Source organism: Taudactylus pleione, unplaced genomic scaffold (genome assembly GCF_031769625.1).
Source record: "Taudactylus pleione unplaced genomic scaffold, aTauple2 ptg000314l, whole genome shotgun sequence".
Lineage (NCBI taxonomy): Eukaryota > Metazoa > Chordata > Amphibia > Anura > Myobatrachidae > Taudactylus > Taudactylus pleione.
Window position 1 is genome coordinate 10,978,967 of NW_028284715.1, and position 27,603 is coordinate 11,006,569.

The 27,603-nt window shown below is 44.0% G+C and overlaps 1 protein-coding gene across 3 annotated transcripts in view; it reads left to right on the top strand.

Annotated features, from left to right (window-relative positions):
• FBXO43 (F-box protein 43) overlaps positions 1 to 27,603 on the top strand; it is a 49,125-nt gene that overhangs the window by 17,924 nt on the left and 3,598 nt on the right. For all 3 annotated transcript variants that reach the window (XM_088442606.1, XM_088442607.1, XM_088442605.1), the window contains exons 2-4: positions 7,377 to 8,860; positions 17,818 to 17,920; positions 18,130 to 18,318. In XM_088442606.1, coding sequence (XP_088298732.1) covers positions 7,377 to 8,860; positions 17,818 to 17,920; positions 18,130 to 18,318 — 1,776 coding nt within the window. The remainder of the gene's footprint in view (positions 1 to 7,376; positions 8,861 to 17,817; positions 17,921 to 18,129; positions 18,319 to 27,603) is intronic.

Sequence of the window (27,603 nt, forward strand, 5' to 3'; positions counted from 1 at the left end):
CTTCTGATTGCCCACATTAATTTTATTTGTTCCTGGTCCACCAAGCCATGGCACTCCTGCAAGTGCCCTGCAGCATCCCACGGTGTCAGGGCACCCAGTTTTTAAACTACAGTTATAGGTTGTTAATGGTTATTTGTCTGTTTATAGGTGTGCCTACACTACATGACTTGTTTGCTGTTTTATCAGAATTAAGAATATAAAGAATTGTATGTAAATAGGAGTCTTTCATTCCAGGACAGAATGTTTTAATACGTTGTATATCAATTAACTATTATTTACATCTAAATTTTACTAGTTAACGTTTTGTTTTTGTTTTCTTTTTTTGGTTACAGATCATTTTATGAGTGAATTAAATCTTCCAGAGGTAGCTTGATTTATCTACAAGAGTTGTTTCAGACTGCATTTCCTGTTGTGATTTGAGGCTTAACTTGGAGAGATGGCCATACATACATTATAGAAATAAATTTTAATGAGGGGACACATAATTTCCTATGTAGCTAAGCGTAACCGTACCCGCAGAAAGGAGTTGCAGTTCCTGCAAAATAGCTTAAAGGAAGCCTATTGTCATTATCTTAGTTTTTCAACTGCTGTTAATAAAAGCACATCATCATAAGCAGATTTTAGAAACCTTTTGTTTTAAAGGAAGCTCAAATTCCACTAAATTATACCAAAAACACCTATTACCATTATGGTGGCAAGTCTGGTAAGATCTTGGCTTATATGGCAAAACAGCAACAGAAAAAAAAATGTATTACAAAATTATTGGATCCAGATACTAACAGGACTGTAACTAAACCCGCTGACACACAGCTCGTATTTTTAATTCATGTTTTACTTCCCTTTACTCTGACTATCCCTATAGACTCTGTATTGTCTAATTCACTGCTTAGAGAAGCCAATTTGCCTGAGTTATCTGCTGAACAGAGAGAATTTCTTAATAGTGGGATAGAGGAGGAGGAGGAGGCTGTTAAATTTGCCATTAACAGTTTGCGGGTTAATAAATGGTTAGGTCTAGACAATACAGGGCTGATGGCCCTGTGACGTCACACCCACGTGACTCGGCCTGAAAGGGGGAGGGGCGGGGATGCTAACGGGGGACCAAAAGTGTCCCCTCGCGGGCTCGCTACGCTCGCCACGCTTCAGGCACGGTGGCTCGCTGCGCTCGCCACAGATATTTATTCCCCCTCTATGCCCTAGTGGATGGTAATGCAGGAGCGGTCCAGCCTCTTGCAGCGGTCACGTGGTGTCTACGTCACAGAGGTCCTTTCTCCAACTTGGAAATAGCAGCAACCGTTAATAAATCACCAGGTCTTGATGGGTTTAATGGGAGTTACTTTAAAATATTAAAGGAAAAATTGATTCCTTCTCTCACCCATGTTTTCCAACAGATTCAAAAAGGGATCCTACAATATCCTACGTTTAATGATGCTTACACAATTCTATTGTAAAACCTCACAAGGGTCCAGAATCTATCTTATAGACCTATCGCCCTCTTAAATCAAGACTACAAGATCCTATCAAAAATGTTTGCAACTAGTTTTACAGTCTATGCTTCCTTCTTTTGTCTCCACCTCAATCTGGATTTACCCATGGTAGACACATAGGGGGTCATTCAGACCCACTCGCGAGCGGCAGTAAGCTCGCAAGTGAATCGATTGTCCCCACTGCGCATGCGCACGATGGAGGGAGCTCCGTCGTGCGCATGCGCGAGACCCGGCGATCGAAGGACTTTCCATCGCTCCGGGTCTCGCACCAAAGGGGGCGTGCTGTCGATGTTGATTGACAGCACGCCCCCTTTGGTGGGCGTGCCGGGGGCGTGCCTGCCAGACGGAGGCGTTCCCAAGGGAACGCCTACCGTCTGAAGCCGGCCCCACTGACATCACTAGTGATGTCAGTGGGAGTGATTTTGGCTCTGATAGAGCCAAAATCACTCCTGGCCTTGTGGTTGAGAAACCCGACCACAGGGTTTCACTCGCAATTCCGATGGTCGCGATGGTCAAGACCATCGCGACCATCTTTTTGCACGCTCGTATATGCTGTGGGTGGTGACCCACAGCTATACGAGCGTCCAGGAGGACGCTCCATATTAATGGAGGAGGGCCCTGATTCAGAGCGAGCGCTCTGGTCAGAGCGTCCAGCTCTGAATCAGGGCCATAGTTCAAAATGTCCGCCTGGCAGTGGCAGCTTTATACTTTTCTTCCACTCAACGCTAATCATTTAATATACTGCTAATCCTGGATGCCGTAAAGGCGTTTGATAAAGTCCTATGGCCTCACTTATATGCAATATTACAAATTAGAACGTTTGGTTCCTCCTTTATCAATCTGAGATATTTCTATAACTCTCCTCATACGAAACTTTTAATTAATGGTCTATTGGGTGATTCTATCAAAATGTCTAGAGGAACACGTCAAGGATACTCACTGTCCCCTTTATTGTTAAACCTAGCTTTAGATCCCTTATTGTGGATTTTACAGTCTTGGCCCATCCTTAAGGGTATTTTCCTAGGTTCCACAGAAGTTAAGGTCTCCGCTTTTGCTGACGACCTGCTTCTTTTCATTTCAAATCCACACGATAGTCTAGCTCCCCTTCTTGACGATTTTGGTATGATTTCAGGTTTTACCATTAAACTATTCTAAATCCACTGTTATGGCCCTAAATAATTCTATTACTAAAAATAGTTTGGATTTAGGCAAATGAAATGGGCAGACACAGATATCCCGTATTTGGAGATTCGGCTTCCCAGAAATTTATAACCTGTACTCTTTTAATGTTAAACATGTCATAGATACGGCTATGAATTAGAGCGCAGTTTCTCAAACTCTGTCCTCAGGTCCCCAAACAGTGCATGTTTTCCATGTTTTCTCATAGAGGGCTCTATTTACTACAATCCGCATTGGTAATGCAGATTGTAGTGCTATATTACCGACTGAATTCGCATTGCGAATTCCGGCAATATCACAGGGATTTACTACAAATCCCTTGCAGGGACAGAGCTTGCGATAAAGCTCTGGGCCTGATTCAGAGCCGCTCGTAAGTGGCCGCTCGTTCGCTCTGAGCGATGTTCGCACAACTGCGCATGCGTATGGGTTGTAATGCGCATGCGCAAACAAGTCATTGCGGTCGGAAATCGTGCTCTTGCAAAACAGCGAGGGGCTGCTAATTTGATTGACAGAATGTACCGTTTCTGGGTGGTAATAGGGGAAGGTGTTTGAAAACGGGGGAGTGGAGATCCGGACGCAGGCGTGCCAAACTGTCAAAAGGGCATTTAATGGGAGTGCATAATTAGTAAAGAAGCGTCATCGACCACGTCACTTGGTTGTCTTTTAGCCTGAACTGCTCGCAGTGATAGCGGTAAGAAAAACCTACCACAAGTACTGCGAGCAGTTCAGATGCCTTTCGATGTACCCGATTAATCTAATAAATACCGGAGATGACGTTTGTTGCGAACGGCAAAGGGGCGTCTTTACAAAATAGCAAGCACATTTTTAGTTCGTTCGCTCAGACATAGAGGCGTCAACAAACCGCAAAGAGCGAGCGCTCAATTTAAATAGCCGGCCCCTTTTTTGGAACGACCCTCCGCAAATAGCGTCCGTCTCTGAATCAAGCCCTCTGTCCCTGCGAATCCCCCTCAGCACACCAGTCACTGTATTTTCGCAAATAAATACTGTGACAAGTGCCCCGCGCATGCGCCGGCCGCCGCTGCTACCCCCCTGGTGCTAAACCCGTCCACCCGCAATCGTGGACCCCCGCGACCCCCCCCCCCCTCTCCTTTTAATTACACTTGCCTGCATGATCCGGGCTCCGGTGATGTCCTCCAGTCAGGTGACATCCCATACTGCACTTGGACCCTGTCAGTTGACGACCGGGCCGCAGTGCAGCATGGGAGACCAGCTGACCGGAGAGAGGACATCACCGGAGCCCCGGTCACCGGTCCCTGGACTCAGGTAAGTTTTGTTTTTGGCTTTTTTACTTTTTTTTTTACAGTGAATCGGCGTGTGGTCTGTTTAGACCACACAGCTGATTACTGGGGCCGCCTCTGCTCTTCCCGCCAGAGCGCAGCAGGAGTCCGGTAACCGGGGGAGACCCTGGATAACACCACCTCCAGGTGCTGTTATTATCACAGGGCTTTCCCCAGTATTTTTTCACAATTTATTTTTAGTAACTTTGGCCAGATCACATTTCCCATTACAATTATGGAAATGCGATCTGCTTACTAATAATAAGTGATACTTAGGGGTTGGAGTAGAACTTTACGAATTCTACTCCAATTGCCCTGTAGTAACTTTAGATGAAACTAAAATAATGTGAAAAGGGTGTGAAAACACCCTTTTTCACTTTATTTTAGTAAAAATAATGTTAACAAATAGAGCCCCAATAGAATCACAATTGAGATAATTAGTTCTACCTGTGGGTCTTTCACAATATGTTAGTGAATAATGAATACACCTGTGCATCAGTTAGGTGACCTGCAAAACGTGAACTGTGTTGGGTCCTGAGGACAGAGTTTGAGAACCACTGAGTTAGAGGATCAGCAATATCTGCAGCTATCCTATCTGAAAGTTTCAAAGGTGAGTAACCCTCAGATTGCGCAAGAGATACAATTCTGCAGCTCCCAACCACACAGAAGATGAAGTAATACCAACTTCAAAAGGGTACAACAAAACAGAAAAGTGTGTCTTGGATAGCGCTAATTGCATGTAATGCCTTAAATTAGGAAGGGAAATATGCATAAAATACCCATCCAATAAAATTATATCATTTATTCAGACAAAAATAGATTAAAAACAAGAACATTCATAACATAGATATAAAGAAGGAATCGGGATCCAAGATGTTAAAATCTCACCAAGTGGAGATGTTGCGGTGGGTTAATGCTAAAAATTAGCAAAGGGTCCCGGGCCAAAGTTAGCTCGGTACCACCGCAGAAAACGTTATAGTAGTCCAAATGGCAACAGGATCCCAAAAGACGTTCCTCCTGATTCACAAACTTGCACCTCCTGCCGCAGGAGGTGCAAGTTTGTGAATCAGGAGGAACGTCTTTTGGGATCCTGTTGCCATTTGGACTACTATAACGTTTTCTGCGGTGGTACCGAGCTAACTTTGGCCCGGGACCCTTTGCTAATTTTTAGCATTAACCCACCGCAACATCTCCACTTGGTGAGATTTTAACATCTTGGATCCCGATTCCTTCTTTATATCTATGTTATGAATGTTCTTGTTTTTAATCTATTTTTGTCTGAATAAATGATATAATTTTATTGGATGGGTATTTTATGCATATTTCCCTTCCTAATTTAAGGCATTACATGCAATTAGCGCTATCCAAGACACACTTTTCTGTTTAGCTATCCTATCTGGGTAGAGCAAATCTTATAAAAATGATTCTTTCTGAAACTGCTATATCCTATACAAGTTTTACCACTAGTTTTTACCAAAACAGACAAACTGATAGGTGCAGCGTTTAGGCAATTTCTTTGGAAAAAAGAGACCTTGGGCCAAATGTAATAGGGTGAGAGTTTCTGACACTTTTTAAACTTTGCCAATGTAATAGAGTCCAAAAACAAAGTAACAGAGCGAACTTGCATGTTTTTTTAGACTTAAAAAACTCTCGCGATTTAAAATCTCATTCAGATGTTTTCCCATTTTGAAGATAAAACTCAACCAATGTGAGAGTTTACTGCTAAACTCTCACATTTTCTAAACTCTCACCCTATTACATTTGGCCCCTTGCCTTAGTCTCCAGCTGCTACAATGTGGTAAATTGTAAGGGGGGATTAATTTTTCAAATATGGAAATACATAATAATGCAGCAGTTTGTAGGCACATAAAAGATTGGATTTCACACTTAAGTTTAAATACAAATTACTCAATAGAGTAATCTTTTCTGAAAAATATGGATCCGATTTTGTTTTTTACATCTAAGTAAATGTGAAATTTCTACAGAAATATCATATAACCCCCTTTTAATGTCGATATGGTCAGTTTGGCATACTATTCGCAATAAGTGGAAACGTAATACTTCTCATTCCTTGTTCCTTCCACTGCTAGGGAATACAGATTTTCAAAATGGATCAGCCTCCTCTCCTTTTACTTTTCGGACCTCGAACGGTCTAACCACAATTCGACAACTTACAAATTTAGACACACCGAGTACTTTCTTTTTCTCAGGCTCATACTCCATTTCCTTTTTTTTGCAAGTTCATAACATAGTGCTCTGCTTGCAGAAAAGCCATGTTTCCAAAGTAATTTCCTATATTTCTCCCATGGACTGGATGAATCGGTTGGATATGGCCCTCCAATCCTCAGATAATTCTAAAGTAGCTATTTCTTTCTTTTATAAAATATTGTAAAAAAAAACCTTATTACAGTGGTCATTACGAAACTGCTATAACCCGTTGGCAGAAACACTTTCCAGATCTCAGTGAATCATCAATTCTAAAGGCACTTCTATATTCTAATAGAGTTCTTGCAACCACCACATACCAGGAAATGTTTTTCAAGTTGTTTTATAGGGGTTATATGTCATCTTCTCGTTGTCATTCAATTGGGCTCACTTCTTCGTCAGTCTGCCTGAAGTGTACCGGTCCTGGTGCTTCACTTTACCATTGTCTATGGGACTGTGCTTCCATCAAGACATTTTGGTGTCAAGTAAAGCGACTGTCGATTTCGGAGTTAGTAAATTATTTGCCATTAACCCCGGAATGGGTTATTTTTGGAATTTTAACAACTGATTAAAAAATTTTGCCAGGATGTCGAAGGTGGCTTTGATGCACTCAGTCGTAGCGAGAAAATGCATACTGCAGCAGTTGATACATCCTTCCCCTCCCTCTGTACAAACGTTTAAAGATAAGCTTTTCTATACCTTTTTAAAATGGATTGGGTGGAAACATCGTTACATAAAGAACAATGTGTAGAAAAATAACTTGAAATATGGGAATCTTTTATTGATACTCTGAACACTTCAATGAAACAAATCCATAGTTGTTTTCGAACAACCTTATGGTATGAAACTAGAATATATCAATCTGACCCTGCTGTTCAGCTTGGATGATGCATTGTGCTGTGGGGGGGGGAAACAGGTTAACTGATGATCCCTTCTTTCTTCTACTTTCCCTTTCTTTTTCTACTATCTTTGTATAATTACATTACCTATGTTATTAAAATTTTTGTGATTATTATGTTTTACATCTATTGATTTATGTGAAAAGTTTCTATTTTCTCTAATAATAATAATGTTGTATTCATTTCTATCAATGTTACAGAATGTATAACTAATGCTTAAAACCCAAAATAAATCCTTTTTTAAAAATAAATAAATTGTTTATTTCCTTTTGCATTAAGATTCTTAACATCTGCCATCATTAATTTTTCAGGCTTATAGAAGAAAGAAGTCTGAGATGGCATACAAAACATCCACCCTAGACAGAACTACTGCAGACAAAACTGTATACATGGCGGATGTAAAAAACCCTGTTGGCTATAGAGACTCTCTAATATTTTTATCCCAGGACAGTGGATACAATGAATCCCTTAAAGCCTTTAGTCCAGGTGAAAACAGCAGTGACTCTTTAGAAAGCAAAACTCCAAGACAAGAATTTGAAAACTCTGAGAATGTAGATCCTACCCTGGTATGTTCCCCCATAAGAAGCAAAATATTTTGGGAGTCTGAAACTGGCTCAAACGCTAAGCATATGGTTACCGAAATTTATGAAACTCCACGAGTTATTAAAAAGGACTCTTCCCTGCGACGTAGATTACTACTTTCCAAAGCTACGTCTGGTGGGAATTTAGACTTTGATGCATCAGAATGTTCAGCAGAAACCTATGGCAGGAAGAAAACTCTTCAACGTGTTCAAAGTTTTGAGTGCAATCTTTCCAATAGTTTTGTAGACTCCCCCAGAGACCTCTCGTACAAACCAATAGCAACAAGCACTTTAAAAACAGAACTGGACTCTGGCATGTCATGTGTAAAATGGAGATTGTCTTTTGCTCAACAAAGAAGTTCTACTTTAGATGAGAGTAAATGTGACACTGTTCCATTCCCAGAAGTAGAAAACCTATCACCAGTTCAGTACTCTGCAGATTCGACAGATGACAGCATTCTAAGTGTTAATGAAGAGAACATTTCAGAGGTACCCTCCACTCCAACCTGTAACATAATTACCTGTGGCAAAGAAGAGTTTAGAACACCTGTAAGTGATCTTGCTGCAAGCTTTCGCTTTCATTTATGCACCCCCACTGGTCATCCAGCAAATGACTTTGACAGTTCAATAACAGAGGACAGTGCTTTTCACTCGCTAAGCTTGGATAAGTCCCAAGACTCTCTAACTGATCATGAAGGCTCTTTCCAGGAGCTTATTCAAAAGCAGAAGGAGACCCCTAAATCCACTCATAAAAATCGTCTGCGAAAATTAGAACGGTGTAGGAGACTTTCCACTTTGCGGGAACGGGGTTCACAGTCAGAAGTCGAGGAAGAATGTTCTGAAAAGCAGCTTTTGACTTTGACCTACAAATCTAAAGTAGCAAGAAACTCTGTAGATGAAGAAAATGAATTAAGCTGTGAGGACTCTGGTACAAATTCTCTTTTAAAGATTGATGATTTGACCGGTACACCTGCCCTGCGTGTTGTGCATGAGATACTAGTGAGAAGCACTCGGAAACGTGCTCAGCAGGCCACAATGCAGGAGCTCTTGGGCAGTTTGGATTATTCAGAATTATCAGAAGATGGACTTACAAGACTTATTGGCCGGAAAATGGGCTTGGAAAAAATAGATATTTTATCAGAGTTGAAATACCGAAATCTTAAGCATATACTAGCTCTTATTTTTAAAGTATTGAATGTGGAAAGTATCTGCAGGTGAGACCAGAGTAAAGTGTGGTGACCAGGTTGCCAGTTGTTTCATGTGCAAAGTCACGTTTTTCCTCCCACCCTCCTGTCTGCATAGGGATTGCCAAGAGATCCTGGTAAAGCAACTGAAGTAAGGCCACCCACTAGCATTTGTGTTACTAGCATATTTAGAGAGAATTATTTTTTAAGTTCATCTCTAATAACAGTCCACCACCCCCTTCTCCTTTGCAGTAATACATTTGCCCCTTCGCATCCACTAATTCATCAATGCATTTACCCTCCATCCCCTCCCCCTTCAACCTCACCACTTGTAGCACATTCTCTGTTTCAGCACATAAACACCTATCCTCCTCCCTGTCCTGGAGGAACACACTCCTACACAGTCCTTATCTGCTGTTGCTTAGTTTCTCTCGTGTCATTCTGGCAATGAATCGGAGTGAAGCTTCTTCACTTTGATGCACTGCCAGACTGACCTCACTTGTGAATGCCTGGACATATTGCAAGGGTGTTGTCTCCCTGCATCTGTCATGCTTTCCAGGGACTAAACAAATCAAATATATGTGGTGCTGTAATGTTTGTTAACTAGGCTTACCCTTGATGTATAAGGAAAAGTCCTATCTCTGGTGGAAATCCATTTTCTCTTTCGTCCATGGGGGGACACTGGGTGTAGGTGGTTCTGGAGGAGTCTGGGCACTAAATAATTAAAAGTTTGACAGTACAAGCTCATCCACCCCTGTACCCTACCCCCTTCCCTGAACAGCAGTTTTGTTTTTCCTCGGCTGTGGTTTTTTTTTATTTTTTTTAATTTAATCATTTTATTGAAATGGGTGTTTTTATTTTCTATCAGCTGGCTGGTGGGATGCAGCGCTCACGCTGGCTGTCCCGTTCGCCAAGACCTACTCTGACGGCTGGAGCTCCTGCGCCGCAGTAGGGATGGACATTGGAAACCGATGGTTACTAGCTCGTTGATTTTGTCTCGTTGGTACTGTTTTTGCCATACTGGTAGTGTTTCCTTCAAACGGGCTCTCAAGACTCACTACTTCATCAAAGCCTTCCAGCTCTCACTTTAACTTGCTGCTACATGCTCCATCCTCCCTGTCTACCCCATCTGTGTCACACCTCCCCGAGCATGTGCTTCTCCTTACTTTACTTTCATCTACTTCTTAATCCCCACAAGGGCACTAACACTTGGTTGCTTTGTTCTGTTGCTTATCTGGGTGTTATGGTCGCTAATATAGCAATGTATATTCTTGTCCCCGTCCTGTATTGTACTGTAAATCACTGGTCAAGCTGTTTGTTTATGTACTTTGTAAGGCGCTGTGGAACACTTGTTGCGCCATATAAATAAATGATAGTAATAGTGTTTTTTCCATACGATGGTGGCATTCCAATATTTGCCACCATTGAATGGTAATTATTCGATGGTGTTGCAATGGTTGATTTTTTTTATTTTTTTTATTTTAGCTATGCCTCCCCTGGCTCCTTCCTTGTTGCTGTGTCTGCAACAGGGCATCTTCATGGGTTTGTTGGATGCGGTCTCCCACTCTCTGCCTCAGGCATGACCCTGCTCAGTCCCTGACTCCCTCCCCTCTCTAGGCTGCTGCTAGGCAGCAGGGCACATTGCTAGCTCTAATTAGCTCTCACTGTCTCAAAGACCCAATCAGAGCGAAGCCCTCGCCCCTGCAGAAGCAGTCAGTCACTTCTATAGCACATTCTCACGCAGGGCTCAGGAGGAGGAGACAGTGATGTTACTGAACATAATATACCAATTCAGCAGGCAAGCAATAGTGATATTACTAATAATAAAAGGTACACATTGGGGCATATACAATTGGAAGCAATGTTTTCTTTACTTCACCTACGGTCTGTTGGTCTCCACGGCTCCCGTTCATTTCCTCTCCATCTTTGCACTGGGGAAGGGGGCTGCTGGGTGATGTAGTTCTCCCTGCAGCTGCCTCCGGGGGGGGGAGGGGACACACACACTTACTCACACATTGCTCCACACACCGCTGCTGCAGGAGACCTGGTCCTGACGCTGGAGGGAGAAGACACCGCTTTGGAAGGTGAGTATTTATTGACTGATTAGTCATTAGAAGGGGTGCCGCTGGGGTCCCAGAGCATTTCCAGACTATTTTTCCCTAAAATATGGATTTTAGGAAAAATTGGTCGTGCTCTGGAGGTGCGCAAAACAAAAAATCCTCCCGACGCACAAAAAATTAAAAACCCTGCATCTAATTGAATAGCAAAAATCCCGCACCTGCAGTAAAAACCCAGCAGGTGCGGGATTTCAGGTATCGCGCTGAGCAAAAAAAATTGTGGGTCCCAGGGACCCCTCACTTTAGAGATTTGGGGTCCTACAGCACTTTTTCTGGGTCTTGTCACATATTATGGGGGTTGAGGGCAGGCAGCAGTTGGGACAGTGCTGGGGGGTATGTAGCAGTTTGGGTAGAGGGGGTTGGGGTAAAGCTGGGGTTAAAGGCAGGGAGAAGTTGGGGAAGAGCTGCAGCTAGAGGGTAGTAAGGGCTGGGGGCAGGTAGGGGTAAGTGTAGACAGTTGTTGCGGCAGTGCTGAGGGGCAAAGAATGGGCTAGGGGCAGGCAGTGTTGGGGGTAGGGAGGGGGCAATGGTAGATGGCAGCTGGCGCAGTACTTAGGGGGCATGGTGGGGTTTAGGGGCAGCAGTACTTGGAGTAGGGAGGGGACAAAGGTAGATAGCAGCTGGGGCAGTACTGCGGTTAGCAGGGCCCCTGCCGGAGCCAGTATGGGCTTCCAGCCTGTCCCAGGCCATACTGGAGCTGGTGAAGTAGTTGGCCTATTGTGCAACTATTACTCTGTGTGCTACAAGTCTCGTTACACAACGCGTGAGCGCTGTGCGACTCTAGCACAGAGCATCTTTTCAGGCAACTTTTGTCTTTAAAATTTCTTATTCGCAAAGTGTTGCTTATAGGAAGCTCAAGCGGCTTATGCTGATTAAAATGATATGCGGCATGCCTCTAATTTGTGTATGACTGGCTATCTGCATGCGAAATGCTACGTTAGTGTCACAGCCACTGACACTGTAATGTAGCATTTTGTATGCAGATATAACTGCAGTCGCACACAGAATATAGGCATGCCGTATATCATTTTAATCAGAAGCTGCTTGTTCGTCCTATTTGCATCGCTTTGCAAATAAGACCCATTTTAAGGAAAAAATTTCACGAAAAGACGCTCGTCATTAAGTCGCACAGCGTTCACGCATTGTGTAACGCTACTTGTAGCTCACAGAGGATAGATGTATGTGGACACCTGTAGCTAGGGCCATCATGTTCCCTCTTCCTAATGTGACCTCTCTTAAGAATGCCATGGACTGAAAAATAGAAGTTTTCCTAAAGGCCAGTTTCTCTATAGCAGGTGCAGCGCTATGTCCAGCTTTAGCATTTGTTTGGGTTTCTAAGGCCTTAGAAGAGGGACTTAGGACTGTGGTACATCTCTTGGAATTGTTGTCTGTGGTTGACAATAACAGGTAAGCAGCCTCTTATTTAGGGAAGGCTGCAATTGACGCAAGCATTTTGGCTGCCAGACATGCTCTCTAGCTTCATTCTTGGCAGGTTGACATGGAAACCAAGAAGGCCCTGGAGACACTTCCCTTTTAATGGTGCAGTACTTTTTGGACCTGAAGTGGATACAATTGTGGCTGTGGTTGCCTCTAATCAGCCTTCCTCGGCTCCTAAGGCCAGGAATTCATCCTTTAGTCTCCAGGGCAAACTGAGATTTCACCACTACTCTTGGAGCCAGGGTTAGTCTTCCAGAGGAGGTAAGTCCAACAGCAGGCTAACTTGGGAAGGCCATAGGCTAGCTCCCAAATCTGCAGCATAGCCCACATGACGGGATGGACTCCCACCTTGGGGTCCTATGGTAGTAGGCAGTCTTCTTGCATGGCTACTGCCAACGTCCAAAACTTGGGTGCAAAGCATCATGACTCATGGTGATTTTTCTTACTATCAGGAAGTCCCTCCAAGCCAGTTCTTCACGACAGGTCTTCCTCTCAACCAAGTCAAGCCTGGGGCTTTGCAGGAGTCAGTCTTTGCAATTCTCTCGATCATTACAAGTTTTGGCCCTTGCCCTTTAGATTGTCAACTGTGCCTTGGGTGTTCACGAAGGTAATGTCCTTGATGGCAGCCGGCCTGTGACTTAAGGGAGTCAAGATTATGCCTTACCTGGACGATCTCCTTATTGCAGCTCAGTCACCTGTCTCCTTCCAGGAACATCTCATCTTGACTGTCCAGGCCCTTCAGTCACACTGCTGGCTCATAAATTGGCGTAAGTCCCAATGGACTTCACATGGGAGCCCTGTTGGACACCCGCACCTGGCAAGTTTTCCTTACCAGAGACGAGATTGTATCCTGCAGGCAATGATAATGCCTTTCCTAAGAATGTGTCTGGTGTCTGTCCACTTCTGGGCAAATTAGTCTCCACCTTTGACAGGCAAAGCTACTCTCCAAATGGAACTGGTTTCACTTTCAGATCCTATCCCAGCACATCTCATTGTCACAGGATGTGTCACTCCCTGCTATGGTGGTATCAGTCCTCCCACTTAGACAAGGGGAGTCCCTTCCTGATCCAGGAGCTGCTTTAAACAGATGCAAATCTGGGAGGGTTGGGGGCCTTTGCTCTCAATCTCACATTCCAAGGTTGTTGGATGGCACAGGGGTCGCATCTTTCCATCAACGTAACTCGTGGCAATCTCCAGAGCCCTCTGCCAGGTGAAGCCTCTTCTACATTGCAGGTAGGGTGGTACAAGAAGCCTGGGGGCCATGCAAGAAGTCAGGTGGACACTCAGTTGGGCAGAACTGTTCCTCCCAGCATTGTTGGCTTAAATCCCGGGAGACTGCAACTGGGAGGCAGACTACCTCAGTCGCCAAGACATTCACACGGGGGATTGGTTCCTCCATCCCGCAGTGTTCCAACGGTTGGTGGAATGCTGGGTCGTCCTTCCATAGACATGATGGCCTCCCAACACAATCGCAAGCTGGCCTAGTACTGCTTCAGGACTCGAGATGCGGATGCCCTGCTGGTGGACGCACTGTTACATGGATGTTTCCTCTAATATACTTCTTTCCACCATAGTCAATTCTGCCTCCGCAAACTGAAGCTAGAGGGCGAGTCAACCATCCTGGTTTCTCTAGCTTGGCCATGCAGGGCCTGGTATGTGGATCTCATATGGATGTCCATGGCTCCCCCTTTTCTTCTCAGGCCGGACCTTCTCACTCGCTGTTCTTTCCTGTACCTGGATCTCCCTTACCTGTCTGACAGGGTGGCTGTTAAGACTGACCTCCTGAAGGCCTGGGTTCTATCTGTTGCCGTTGATACCTTGTTCTCACCATGCTTTGTACCAGGAAACAAGTTCCTGCTAAGGCTTATCACTGTGCCGAGTCTACTTTGCCTGCTGTTCTGTGAGGAAGTTGGATTAATCTCTGCCCTTTCAGTCTACTGTCAGCGAAAGATCTCGCTTATTCCTGCGATGCAGACTTTTCTCCAGGGGGTGCTTCACATTCAACCTCCCTTTATTTCCCATGTTGCCCCTTGGGTTCTGTTCCTATGGGCACTTTTCCTTTAGAAACTTTCAACTTGGTGGCCCTCCCATGGCTTAAATGGAAAGTGTTCCTCCTAGCCATTTCTTCTGCCCGGAGGGTCTCTTGACTTGAGTGCCTTGTCTCACAAGTCACCATTTATGATCTTTGACCCGAAATCCTCCTTTTCTCCACCACCATCTCCTTTTGGGCTTTGTTAGTGATAACTGGCTGTTCAGGGGGGGTGGGGTGGGGTGGAGTATAGGGGCATAGGAGCTTGTGCTGTGAAGCTTTTAACTATAGTGCCCTGCACCACCTATAGTTTAGTGTTTCTCCAGTGTCCCCCATGGAATTCAGAGAGGATTGATCAGGTAAGAACCAAAATCCCATTTTCAATAGCAATATGACTGACTAACCCTAAACAATATAAATCTTAGCATTACTACTTTTGCATTCATACTTTCTGTTCAGCTGGTCCATTAGAGCATTCCACAAATGCTATAAATATCACTAAAGGGGAGATTTAATAAAGCTTGTATAGAGATAAAATTGGAGATAAGTAGCACCAACCAATCAGCTCCTAACTGTCACTTTACAGGCTGTGTTTGAAAAATGACAGTTAGGAGCTGATTGGTTGGTGCTATTCATCTCCAATTTTCTCTCTCTCCAAGCTTTATTAAATCTCCCCCTAATTCTTCTATCTCACTGCAGGACCTCAGGAAAAAAAATATATCTTACATCCTATGTAGAACACTGACTATGTGGTATAGAGGGTCTAGGCAGGAGTTGAGCACTTTACATTTTCCTTATTCTGTATGATAGCCATGCAGACTTCCCACAGAAGTAGGGAGCATCCAATCTAGTTGTTACCCAGAGACTTTTCTTTCTTGGTCTGCTGTTCGACACTTAATAGCATACTAATAAGGTCTATTAGCTCTCAAATGGATCTTGGCTCATTTAGACATTATTTTTATTTTGAGGTTTCGCCTATGAGGCTGTACGGTTTTATTCAAGAATATTCCAAATCCATACCTTTTTATTGAAATGGAACTAATCTCACAATCACTGGACCTGCCAATTAAATTGCCTAGAAGGATGTGCCATTTGCTCCTTTTGGTGGCTTAGAGTATATAGTCTCAACAAGGACCATCCCTTTGCCATCGAGCATTGTCCAATCATGACTGGATGCCAGCTTTCGTGACTGTGCGTTGTCCCGCTTTAATAGTAATTTCAGGATGTTTGGTCTCCAGCAGAAGCTAGGCTCACAATAAATGTGCTAGAACTAAGAGCAGTGCTAAATACTCTAATAAGAGCATAACTTATTTTGCGGAAACCCATAAAGTATCAGTCAGACGATGCCACAGCAGTGGCATTAATCAACCATCAGAACAAAGAACTCCATTGTACTGGCAGAAACTAACCGGATCATGCGTTGTCAGCAGTGTTCACTCCATGGGTAGTTATCCAGGAGGCTGAATTATTTCTGAATCTGTTGGATAGTGGAATTGAGACATGGTCCTTTTTAAAGTCCCTTCACTCTTTTGATGATATATGGATTCTGTTTTATGTTAATAAGACTTTGTGTTTAGGAAAATTCATCTCTTGGTTCTCATATGATGGCAATGAGAGGTTGGACTGTATTGAAGCAAGCTATTGCAAGTTGAATTCTTTCAGTGATTCGACAAGCTTACCTTTTACCTTTGGGGTGAGGAAACCTGTTCCTCATAGTTTAAAGGTACATTATACCATCTGTGACCAACTTCTCAGCAGCATAACATGGAGCTTAAGCTGAACAGCTGTGTTTGGCAGTCACATGAACATTCATATGTTCACAAAGTTTTAGGTGTTCAATGTTTTTGCAAAAGACGCTAGTTTTGGACGGAATGTGTTGTACTGCAACTACTGAGCTTACCCACATGTGTAGGCAGCTTTAGGGAATCCCTAGATTGGTATCTCCCAGTAGGATGTCAAAGAAAATGGGATTGTTGTACTTGCATTAAATCCCTTTCTCTGGCTCTGACCCTGCACACCCAACCTTCTTGTGTAAAACGTTTCTTGGAACGTAGCCTCTCCCCTGTGACACATTACTCATTTACATTGTAGTACATGCGCTATAAACAGAACTTCAGTGTTTTCCCCAGGCTGTTTATGGCGGGTGCACCACCCGGCAAGAAACCGCCTACCACCCAGTACTTTGGGAGCCTGCAAAGTGGGGACAGTATCTGGGAGCTGTATAAAAAGGACCAGATCCTAGAAACTTTGCAGCTTTTTCATAATCAGACGACTGGGCTCCTAATAAGAAGAGGAAAATGAATATATAAAAAGTTATTTCAAGTTTAAATCATAAGGTCAGGATTTAAAACATTTTTTTATTGCAAAGGCCCCCATCCGGCTACTTCTTGATGCCACCCGGGCCCGGCTGGAAAAAATTTCTGGGGAGAGCACTGAACTTCAATGAGATTTTGTCATAGGGACTAATCTTCTAAGTGCACTTTGCCTGTAGTGAATGCACACTGGAATTTTAATACAGAATTTTTGTGCAGTAACCCAGAACCAAGTTACTTAGCCCTATACATCAAGCTGATATCCGTGGTGCCAGTATGATCTTGAGAAGAAATGATGAACTTGAGTTGAGGAGTGTTCTGTATTGTCCTGTGAAATTTGGTAAATGTTCTTGCTGTTTATTGCTATTATAAATATTGGTGAGTATAGTAAGAGAATTTAAAAAGTGAATTCTAGTAAGTTGTAAATCGTGGAGTGGGGCACCAATGCTTTAATTGAGGCACGCATGCATGTAGATATGTTGGCATATTTAAGTATAACCCAACGCAAAACTGAAGACATGTAATTGGGTGGAATATACTTTTCTTAAATCTCATCCCAGACGATTGCTACCTAGGGTCTGGACTTCCCATACATCTGGCATGATCCTGGCTTGGCTTGTGCACTGACAGCCTGTTAGTGGTTGTCATGATGCCTGTATTAAGCAAAAATGGATTGAGTAGGCAGAGGCCCCCAATGGCCTCCCCCTTCTAGCTCCTGCTGACCTTACATAAACATTAGAGAGCGAAAGTAGGGAGATCAACCGCATTGTGTGACCATTAGACCCCATGTAAGTAATCTAGAGACGTATGATTAGAGGTGGAGTAAACTAGCCATGGGGACCAAATTGAAGAAAATTTGACTGGGGTGTTAGTAATGGATGCAAGATGTTCCATTTTATAATGAACCATTTTTGAGCCACAATGGTGGTAAGTTCTAACTTTTCCAAAAGCAGATATTTTTCTTTTAATGGAATTCAAAATATGCAGGACAGGGTCAACTTGTATTTTATCTAAAACTGTACCTTGTGTATAGAAGCTTGGACTTTCTTATAGGATTTACCATTGAAGCAAATATGGTATTTTTCTTCTTAGCATTTGGAAAGTAAGCAAGGAGTGGCGTGAAATGGTTCTTCAAGACAAGAATGCATATCAGAGAAGAAAATCGTTCTTGAAAAGGCAGAAAGTTGAAGCTGAGGTAATACGTTGAATATGTATTTTTATTTTAAGTACATTAAATAGATTTTTATGGGATAAGTGTGTGGTGTTTGATCTATGTTGTTGGCAAGAACAAGTGATACTTTACACATGTGATGTTTTCTGGAAACATTACCCACCACTGTTTCTTTTCTTTTCTTATGAAATGATAATCTTCTCATTCTAATATCAAACAATTGTCCTTTCTAGCGAGGGCGCGTGTCCTCTTCAGAAGATGCTACGACCAGATTACATCTCTTAAACAGATCTGCTTTGAAATCTGTTCAAGCGCAAGCCAGATTTGTATTTCATACACCAACCTCTTCCTGTGGTTCTTTGACACCAAAAGACTCTGTGACCACCCACCCGTCCGCCAGTAAACAGCAAGAATATGTTAAGGTTAGCCTGTTACTTCTGTTCCTATTGATCGTTGTCTTTACCTATGCATGGTAATGAAAGGCTGAAATGGGGTCAGAACTATGGATTCATTGAGGCATTTGAGTTTGGGTATTTGTTTGGTTTAGTGCCTCAAGCCTTTAACTGAGAACCGTACCCAATACTGAAAATAGAGTTTTGGATTTTAACCTTGTAAGTTTAAATTCTACTGTAAGAAATTGTGTGAAACAAAATTGGGGGAGCCCTTAACAGTGGACCACATTAAACAAATTGTCTACTTTAAACTATCCCTTCTCAACTATGTTGCCGATGAGGCTGTTTTGCCACTTAATTAAAAAGCTACTGTATTTTGGAGACTCCCCTCCTTTTATATCCCCTACAGGGAACTCCATATTAAGTGGTCACATGAGTTGGTTGCTTCTGCACTTGGCATGGTTTATAATGTATTTTATTTTATTCTGCTCTTTACTTCCTCTTGGCGCAGCAATGATGTGTCCCATTCACACAACTGCATTTCCTAAATGTAGCCAGGAGTGGAAATTTTGATTTCGCCTACTGCCACCCACTGCTCCCTATAAGGGTGGAGATGGGGCTGGTCATTGCCGTGACTGGTAGTGACGTCAGACCCCCATGCCTTTTGGCATGTTGGTGCAGAGTAATAAAGCAGGCAAAGGACCACGTATTGGAGGCTTAGACGCAGGTAAGTGACTCCTATTCCCACAGGATGGTGGTCAGGAGAATTTTTGTTCTGTTTGAGTTCTCCCCACATTTCTGCAGGGATTTTTGTCATTGTAGTTTCGTGCTCTCCTTCCTTTTTGATTCTGTACTCCAGCAGTCCCTCCTCCTTAGCTGTCATGTCCGATAAATGAAGAGTTGCTCCAGAGTGAAGTCTGGCAGGGTGATGCTGGTTATGTCTTGTTGTAATTGTCCGCCTGAGGCACACCCCCTCTTATGGCTTAGCTTACAGATGTGTCCTCATACACCTATGCTATTTGTGCCATGTGGTGCAAAATGCCTGGAGCGACCCAAGTGTAGCAATTCCTGTGCTGCATACTTTTTTCCTCTTTTTGCATCTTCATGCACATATAGGGCGGTATCCAATTAGCCCCGAATATTGTTCAGGAGCTAATGGATCCCCAGGGGCTATCCAATTAGCCCTGAAGTTCGCCCACCACTGGCACTCATCAGGGCTGTTTTTTCAGGACCTGATGTGCCCCGAGAAAAAAACAAAAAAACACGAAACGTGCTGTTGTTTAAGGTGCAGGAACCGGCATTCTCCGACAAAACAGCGCACTGAAATAACTCCGGAAGCTCTTTCCCGGTGCTATTCAATTCGCGTTGAATTGAATCGAGCCCATAGTGTGTACTAGCTACTTAGGATTACTTTTTTTCACAAAGGAATTTGTATAAGGGCGAAGATGAAGCATAACGATGCGTGGAGCAGGTCACTCATATCGGACCTGTCTTTTGCCTTTGTACTCCATTTTGCGGCAGTATTTACTAAATTTTGCATCTAAAGGCGCACATCCACTAGGCGATATTAATGTGTGATTGCACGATTACGACATCGTAATCGTGCAATCTCTCATTAATCGTGCACTATGTCGGAAATTACCAGCGATTCACGCTCGTCGTTTCCGACATCAATCATCGCCCGAACATGCCGGTCAATCTGCTGATAGCGACAGATTGTCCATGTTCGGGGATGATGGCGGGTGCACTGCAGGGGATGGGGAACGACATTACGATGTTGTAATCGTACTGTCTTTCCCTAGTCGCCTAGTGGTTGTGCGGCTTTAGTATACACTGTGTACTAGGTCTTTAGGAATAGTTTGTTGTAGCTACAGTAGTATAACCATGCATAGTGCATTGCTGCGATCTATCGCCCACCTAGGCCACCACAACAATTTCTTGAACACTTTTCTGCCTTGATCACTTCCTATCCTCAGACATCTCCACCATTATCATGGGTGATTTCAATACAGGTTTAGTCTCTCATATCCAAAATGCTTGGGACCAGGGTTATTTTGGCTATCGGAATATTCCATACTTTGGAATATTTGCATATCATAATGAAATCTTGGAAATGGGACCCTAATCTAAACACAGAAAGCATTACACCTTATACACACAGCATGCAGGTAATCTTATACAATATTTTCAATATATTTGTGGCTCAAACAAAGTTTGTGTAAAGAAATGAAATTCATTTATGTTTCATATACACAGAGCCTAAAGGTAATTTTATGCAATATTTCTAATAGTTTTGTGCCTTTTAAACAAAGTTTGTGTACATTGAACCATCAAAAATCAAAGGTTTCATTATCTGTCATCCCAAAAAATTTCCTTTTTTTGGATATGGGAGACTCAACCTGTATCCCTATTGACAGTCCACAATCTCCTCATGCCTCCAAACTTCTCTTTAACCTCCTCTCTTGGCCTCTCCCAATGGACTGACTCCTCTACTCATCAGGATGGCCACTGCCTTGATCTTGTATTCACGAGACTATGCTCAGTTTCTGAATTCACAAACACTCCTTTCCCTCTCTCAGATCACAACCTGTTCACCTGCACACTCTCCTCTATTACCTCAACCTCTGTCAATCAAATCAACCAAGCCTCCTAAAACCTGCAGATATATTAATGCTATTAATTTTCAACAACTAGCCACCTCTCTGCAACAATTACTCAACAAATTCTAAGTTAACTTCTTCTGAGACACCTGAACCAGACCCTACATATAGTCCTTGATGAAGTGGCTCCAGCTACCCATCACACTCCACATAGACTTAGACGTCAACCGTGGCATTCCAAATTAACAAGACTCCTAAAAAAACCGCTCAAGTAAAGTAGAACGTCAGTGGTGTAAATCTCGTAATCCAATTGACTTCCTCACATATAAGACCATCTACCTATGGTGACTTTTTAATATATTTTAATCACTTCTTACCCCTCCCTCCCACCTGCTACTATAAGTGCACAAGATTTTGCTTCCTATTTCAAGGACAAGATTGATAATATCCAAAATGAAACTGTGGGCTCTTTCTCAGCCAGTGACCTGCTCAATTACCTACCGGAACCCACTGGCACATTCTCTTCATTTGATCCCACAAATGAAGATGAAGTATCTACACTCTTCTCATACTCCTACTCTACTTCCTCTCCCCTGGATCCTATACCCTCACAAATTAGTAAAGCTCTGTCCCCTGTGCTAATTCCAACCTTAACTAAAATCTGTAATCTTTCTCTACTGGTATCTTTCCATCACTGTTCAAGCATGCAATAATTACTCCCATTTTGAAAAAAATTATAATTTACAATTCTGACCCTAACGCTCTCAAATTACCGTCCTATCTCCCATGCCCCTCCAAGCTACTGGAGAGGCTTGCCTTCGCTCGCCTCACACTTTCTTAACTTGCACAACTTATTGCATCTACTTCAGTCAGGCTTTTGTTCCCAACACTCCACAGAGAAAGCACTGACCAAGGCAGTAAATGATCTGGTCACTGCAAAGGCTAAAGGCCATTACTCACTTCTTATTCTTCTATATCTCTCTGTTGCCTTTGACACTGTTGACCACTCTCTACTGATACAAACACTACAATCCCTAGGTCTTCAAGACACAGCCCTTTCTTGGTTCTTGTCCTACCTATCTGATCGCTCTTTCACTGTTTGCTGTTCTGAGTCTGTCACCTCTTCGCTACCTCTATAAGTTGGAGTACCGCAATGCTCAGTTTTAGGGCCTCTGCTTTTCTCAATCTATACCACCTCTCTTGGCAAACTAATCAGCTCTTTTGGTTTTCAGGATCATCTGTACGCGGACGATACTCAAATCTACCTATCCTCCCCAGATTTGTCACCATCTGTGCAGGTCCGTGTCACTGAATGTCTCTGCCATTTCATCTTGGATGGCATCTCACCACCTCAAACTTAATATATCCTAGACAGAATTAATCATATTTCCACTGGCCAATAGTAGTTACCAACCTGATATTTCTATCACTGACAACTTGGCAATCAACCCCACCACACAAGCCCGCTGCCTAGGTGTCATCCTTGACTCTGAACTGTCCTTTGTTCCCCACATTTAATCTGTCTCAAAATCATGTTGCATACATCTAAAAAACATAGCTAAAATTTGACCTTCTCTTACACAAGACACTGACAAAAACTAATCCATGCACTCATTATTTCCCACATTGACTATTGCAATAGTCTCCTTACTGGTCTTCCCAAAAACAAGCTCTCACTACTACAATCTATACTTAATGCAGCATATACATCTCTTCGCTTATCCCAAAATATCTTCCAACCCAACTGTGACCGGACGGTCTCAGCCCGACTCCCGATCACAGATTGGGGTTTTGATCCCCACTGGGACTTGGGGTATCAGGGATTCCCGCTTGTTGTTGACTCCATCCACTGCGCCGTGGGCGTGTAATGATGCTGCCACCACAAAGCTCCTTCCGTCGGCGCTTGGAACCGCTTCTTATGTACTCAAGCGCCTACCTCCGGCACCTGGAACCGCTTCTGCTGCAAATTCGTCGACTAACTATGGCCACACCTCCTGATTGGTGTCTGCTGCTTTCTCCTGATCCCTCGCAATGGACCAGGCTCTGCGTGGTAGCTGACAGAGGGCTTGAGCTTTGGAGACGCTTGGCTCAATCCAGAACAGCCGGAGAATGGTATAGCATTTTGCGCAATTCTGTTGGTCGCAGGATTCAGATGCAATTGTAGTCAGGCAAAGATGTTTATTGCTTACAGTCTTGAAAAAGACCTTCCCTTATCATACAAGAATCTTAACAGCTGTCTTGTACTTCAAAAGATCTAAAAGGATGTACAATTTTACCAGGCACGCAGCCTTCTTTTATGCCACTTCAATACACATTACCACAGGGGGTAAGTACGCCCTATGGTTTCCAACCAATCGCCTTGAGTGCATGTGCTGGCCACATGCACGTTTTAACATTGTCCCCTTTGGACAGTGGGGAGTGGTCACTCCCCTGTGCCCGAGCCTACCTGGTGTTTTAGTCGCCACCCAGGAGTCTGCTCGTCTAGGGCTGGGGGAAGTTTCCCTCCAAAACGTACTTCCAGGAATCTGCTAAGGGACCAAGCCTGTCACCTCTGCCTGAATCTGAGCTCCAGAGGTGGGCAAGCTGGGTACCCGGGCAGGGTTTCCTGGCTATGGAGGGGAAGCCCTTTTGGAGCTCCCTGACCACAATTAGCTGGTTGCATTAGCCAGCTTCCTATGCACCTCCTCATACCACTCCTGGCATGAGGCTGCATAGGAGGACATTTTATTTTTCTGGAAGAGGCTGGGGGATCCAGCAGCCCACTGAGGACTCTAGATCCCCTAGCCGTCCAGAGAAATCAAGGAAAGTGCACTTTTAATTACACTTAAAATGCATACATTGAATATACATACATGCACATCTTACATACACAACATTCAAATATTACACCAAGCCGGTGCCCTGCAACAGGCTTATATACCTCTGCGCTGCACAGAAATATGTTTTAATACATTTTTATTTAAACCCATGTGTGTTCAATTACTATGCCCAGTGGTGGGTTTTGCTATACCAGTGCTGGCGGCACCGGGAGCTACTCTCCCGGTCCCCAGCACTCTGCAGCACAAGCTGCTCCCCCAGCTGCCATCTAAGTCCGCAGCCATGGGTCTCAGTCCGGGCTGCAGATGCTGCTCCCTGCACTGGGGTTGTGGAGAGCGGGCTCTCCCAATCCCCCAGTGTGCGGCCACCTAGCCCTGCAGTCTGGTAAACTTGCCACCGCTGCAGCGGCTTCCTGCTGCCCTGGAGCGCCGGGAACTTGGCTCCCGGTTCCAGGCAGTCTGTTCACAGCACTGCAACCTTGCTGTGTAGCTGAGCAGCGGGAGCTAAGCTCCCAGTCCCCAGCGTGGAGTACTAAACCCGGCTCTGCTGGGTTCCTTCATGGCCGTTGACCCCTACCCCCAGCACACCAGGGGTTTACACATTGCCGCGGCCGCTGGAGAGGGTCCGGGCCGCGGCAACATAAAAACACAGCGCCGGTAACCTATTTCAAAGATGGTGCCTATTGTCTCTTTTTAAAAATAGTGCCGCAGCATGGGGGGTTGGCCCCTTCAGTGCAGTGGCCCCCTTGATTCACGTGTGGCCAGCCTCCAGCCACACAAACATCTCTGCTCTGCACAAGATCTGCGTCTCTCATCCACACGCATTACTTGTTCCCATTCACGGTTATAGGACTTTTTTCGGGCTTCACCCACTCTGTGGAATGCCCTCCCACGCACAATAAGACTTTCCGCTAGTCTCCAAACATTCAAGCATTCCCTGAAAACTCACCTCTTCAGACAAGCTTATCAGATTCCAGAACCGCCCACATAACCGTCATAGCTTCACTATCTAATTACATCCCTTCTTACAGTCTACACTTGGCCTCACATATTTTCTCTTTCTTCAATTTCACATTCTCCTGACCCTAGGTCATCTTTCCTGTGTTACTTGATCATACAGCCCACCAATAACCTCTGCAATCTGGCTGGACCAATTTGCAATATGTAGCACCTATCCTTGTGTATCAACACCTATTTCCCTATAGATTGTAAGCTTGCGAGCAGGGCCCTTTTTATCTTTGTCTGTCCCTTTTATCTTTGTCTGTCCAGTTTGGTTCTATTAATGTTCTTTCCATTTGTAAAGCGCAACGGAATATGCTACGCTATATAAGCAACCGTTAATAATAATAATGTCGTGCAGTTTACTTGTATTGCCTTTTCACCCTAGATTGTGTAATTTTTACTCCATTCTTCTACATTTTCCTCAATTTTTCATCTTTAATTTGCTTATAGTGTACTTCGTGTTTTGTCAAAGTCTGTGGCGCGTTAAATGGGGCTATTTGCAGCAATTCGAGGATAGGTGTCTGTAACCTCTCTGGGCTGTTTGAGGAAGACAAGTGAGGATATTGTACTTTCAATTTCCCCCACTACAACCTTGGGAAAGGGTCACAAAGCTAGGGTTTTTCAGGCCCCGTAGCAATGCAACCAGAAGAGTCAGCTGGGATTCAGTCTTGATAATAAGCTACAATGACTAGTTAAGGGATAGGGAGGATTTTAGAGTCAATTTCTACAGCTAGCTCTTGTAAGTGCCAAAGCATGGCTGCCCTTCATTCATGGGAGGGGTCTGACTCAGAATTTTAAGGAAAAAGAAGTTGCAGAAGTTTCTTCTAGGTTGCAGCGTGTAGATTATTTGGTGCTGGCAGAGCAGCAGGCTCTTAACATTTAGGATAATGAGGTCCCCATGCCTTGTCGCTGTTTAGCAGGAAGTCTGAGATCTGTCATAACTGCATGTATACATTGATATCAAGAGTGCATATTTTGATTTGGGAAGATACCAGTGCCTTCAGAGTTCAGGCTAATTTACAATTTTGGGTCATGTTTTCCCACCTCTCAACACTGCTGAGGGTGTTCACGAAGATAATGGCAGTTATGGAAGCTAATCTGAATGACAATTGTTTGACAATAATCCTTTACTTGGACGATCTGTTGATCATTGAGGTGTCTCCAACCTTGCTCAAAGCACATTTGTCAGGAGCAGCCTAGACCTTCATCCCGTGGGTGGTTCATCAGCTTCCAAAAATTCAATGAAATACCTAGCTGGTAATAGAAGATGTTCTTGCTGGAAGACCAGATAATCTCATTACATGGACTAATAAATTGTATATTTGATGTCATACGGATGTCTGTTCTATTTTGCATGAAGGCTTAAAGGAAGATGGTCTTGACCTTTTTGAGGTGCTGTCATTTGCACCATTACACTAGAGGGGATGTAGTCTGCATACTGACGGTCAGAATGACGGCTGTTAGAATCCCGGAGCTGAAATCCTGACAGCAGTGTGAATCCCGCCTCCAAAATCCCAACCGTTGACATCCTGACTGTGAGGGTTAGACACTAGGTGGAGGGTTAGGGTTAGGCTGCGGGAGGGGAAGGATAGGGTTAGGCTGCTGGGGGGAGGGTTAGAGTTGGGCTGCTGGAGAGGGTTAGGGTTAGGCTGCGGAAAAGGTGGGTAAGGGTAATCCTACTTGCCAAATTCTGTCGGGATGCCACTGTTGGTATACGGACTATGTCCTGACCGTCGGAATCCCGTACACAGCCCCACTTGAGGGCGTTCAAGACAGAGCTCACTTGACCAGACAGTTCATCAGACTGTCTTCAGAGTCATTTGCTCCTTTTGGTAGCTTAGAGTTGACAACCTCAATAAGGGTCACCCCTTTGCTATACGGACTGGACCGTTATGACCGTGGATGCCAACCTTTAGTACTGCAAAATTTCACTCTAAAGTGTGTCAATTTCAATCTCTAGAGGAATCAAGACTCCCTACTAATGTACTAAAAGTGAGACTGGCTTTTTATATGCTCTAGTCAGTGGGCATCCTCAAGACGGAATCGGTATGAAATACCGCCGGCCGTATGGTTCGATTCCCAGAAGCGCCTGGCCGACAACGGCAGAAGCCCGACAGCGCTGGAAATCCTGATCATGGATAGGTAAGTACTACCTAACCTAACCCCCTAACCCTCCTTAGGGGTGCCTAACCCTAATCCCCCCTGTAAGTGCCTAACCCTAAGCTCCCCCCCCCCGGGTGCCCTAAACCTAACCCTTCCCCCAACCCCGCGGCTGTCCTCACGGCGCCTGGCGTCGGGGAAATGTCAGGTGTCTACATCTAGACGCCCGGCATTTCATCCCTCGCCCGGATGTGACAGTCGGGAAGCCGACTGCCGGTATTAAGGCAGCCGGCTTCCCGATTATATACCCTCAAGACCTTAAAAATTCGGTCAGATAATGCCACAATGGTGACATACATCAACCAATAGGGAGTCTGCAAGAGTTCCCTTGTGATGAAGGAAGCACAGATTATATGTTGGGCAGAAAAAATATACCAGCAGTCTCCGCGGTATTCATTCCAGGAGTGCAGACTTTCTCAGGCATGTTGGGGAGTGGTCCCTACATCCAGTGTTTCAGCAGTTTGTGGAAAAATGGTGTCAGCCAGATGGGGTTATGATGGAATCTCTGTTGAACCGTAAGGTGGAGCAACCCTGCTAAAGGACAAGGAGTTTGCAGTCATGTTTTATAGATGCTATGACTTTTGTGGAAATGTAATTCAATTCACCTGTTCCCTCTGGTAGCAATGTTTCTGCTTGGCCTAAAGACAGGTTGTAGTACATGGGCATTCTCAGTATACCACAACCCTCTTGGATAGTTTGGTGCCACTAGAATTACCTGGAAACATTTAACTTTTATT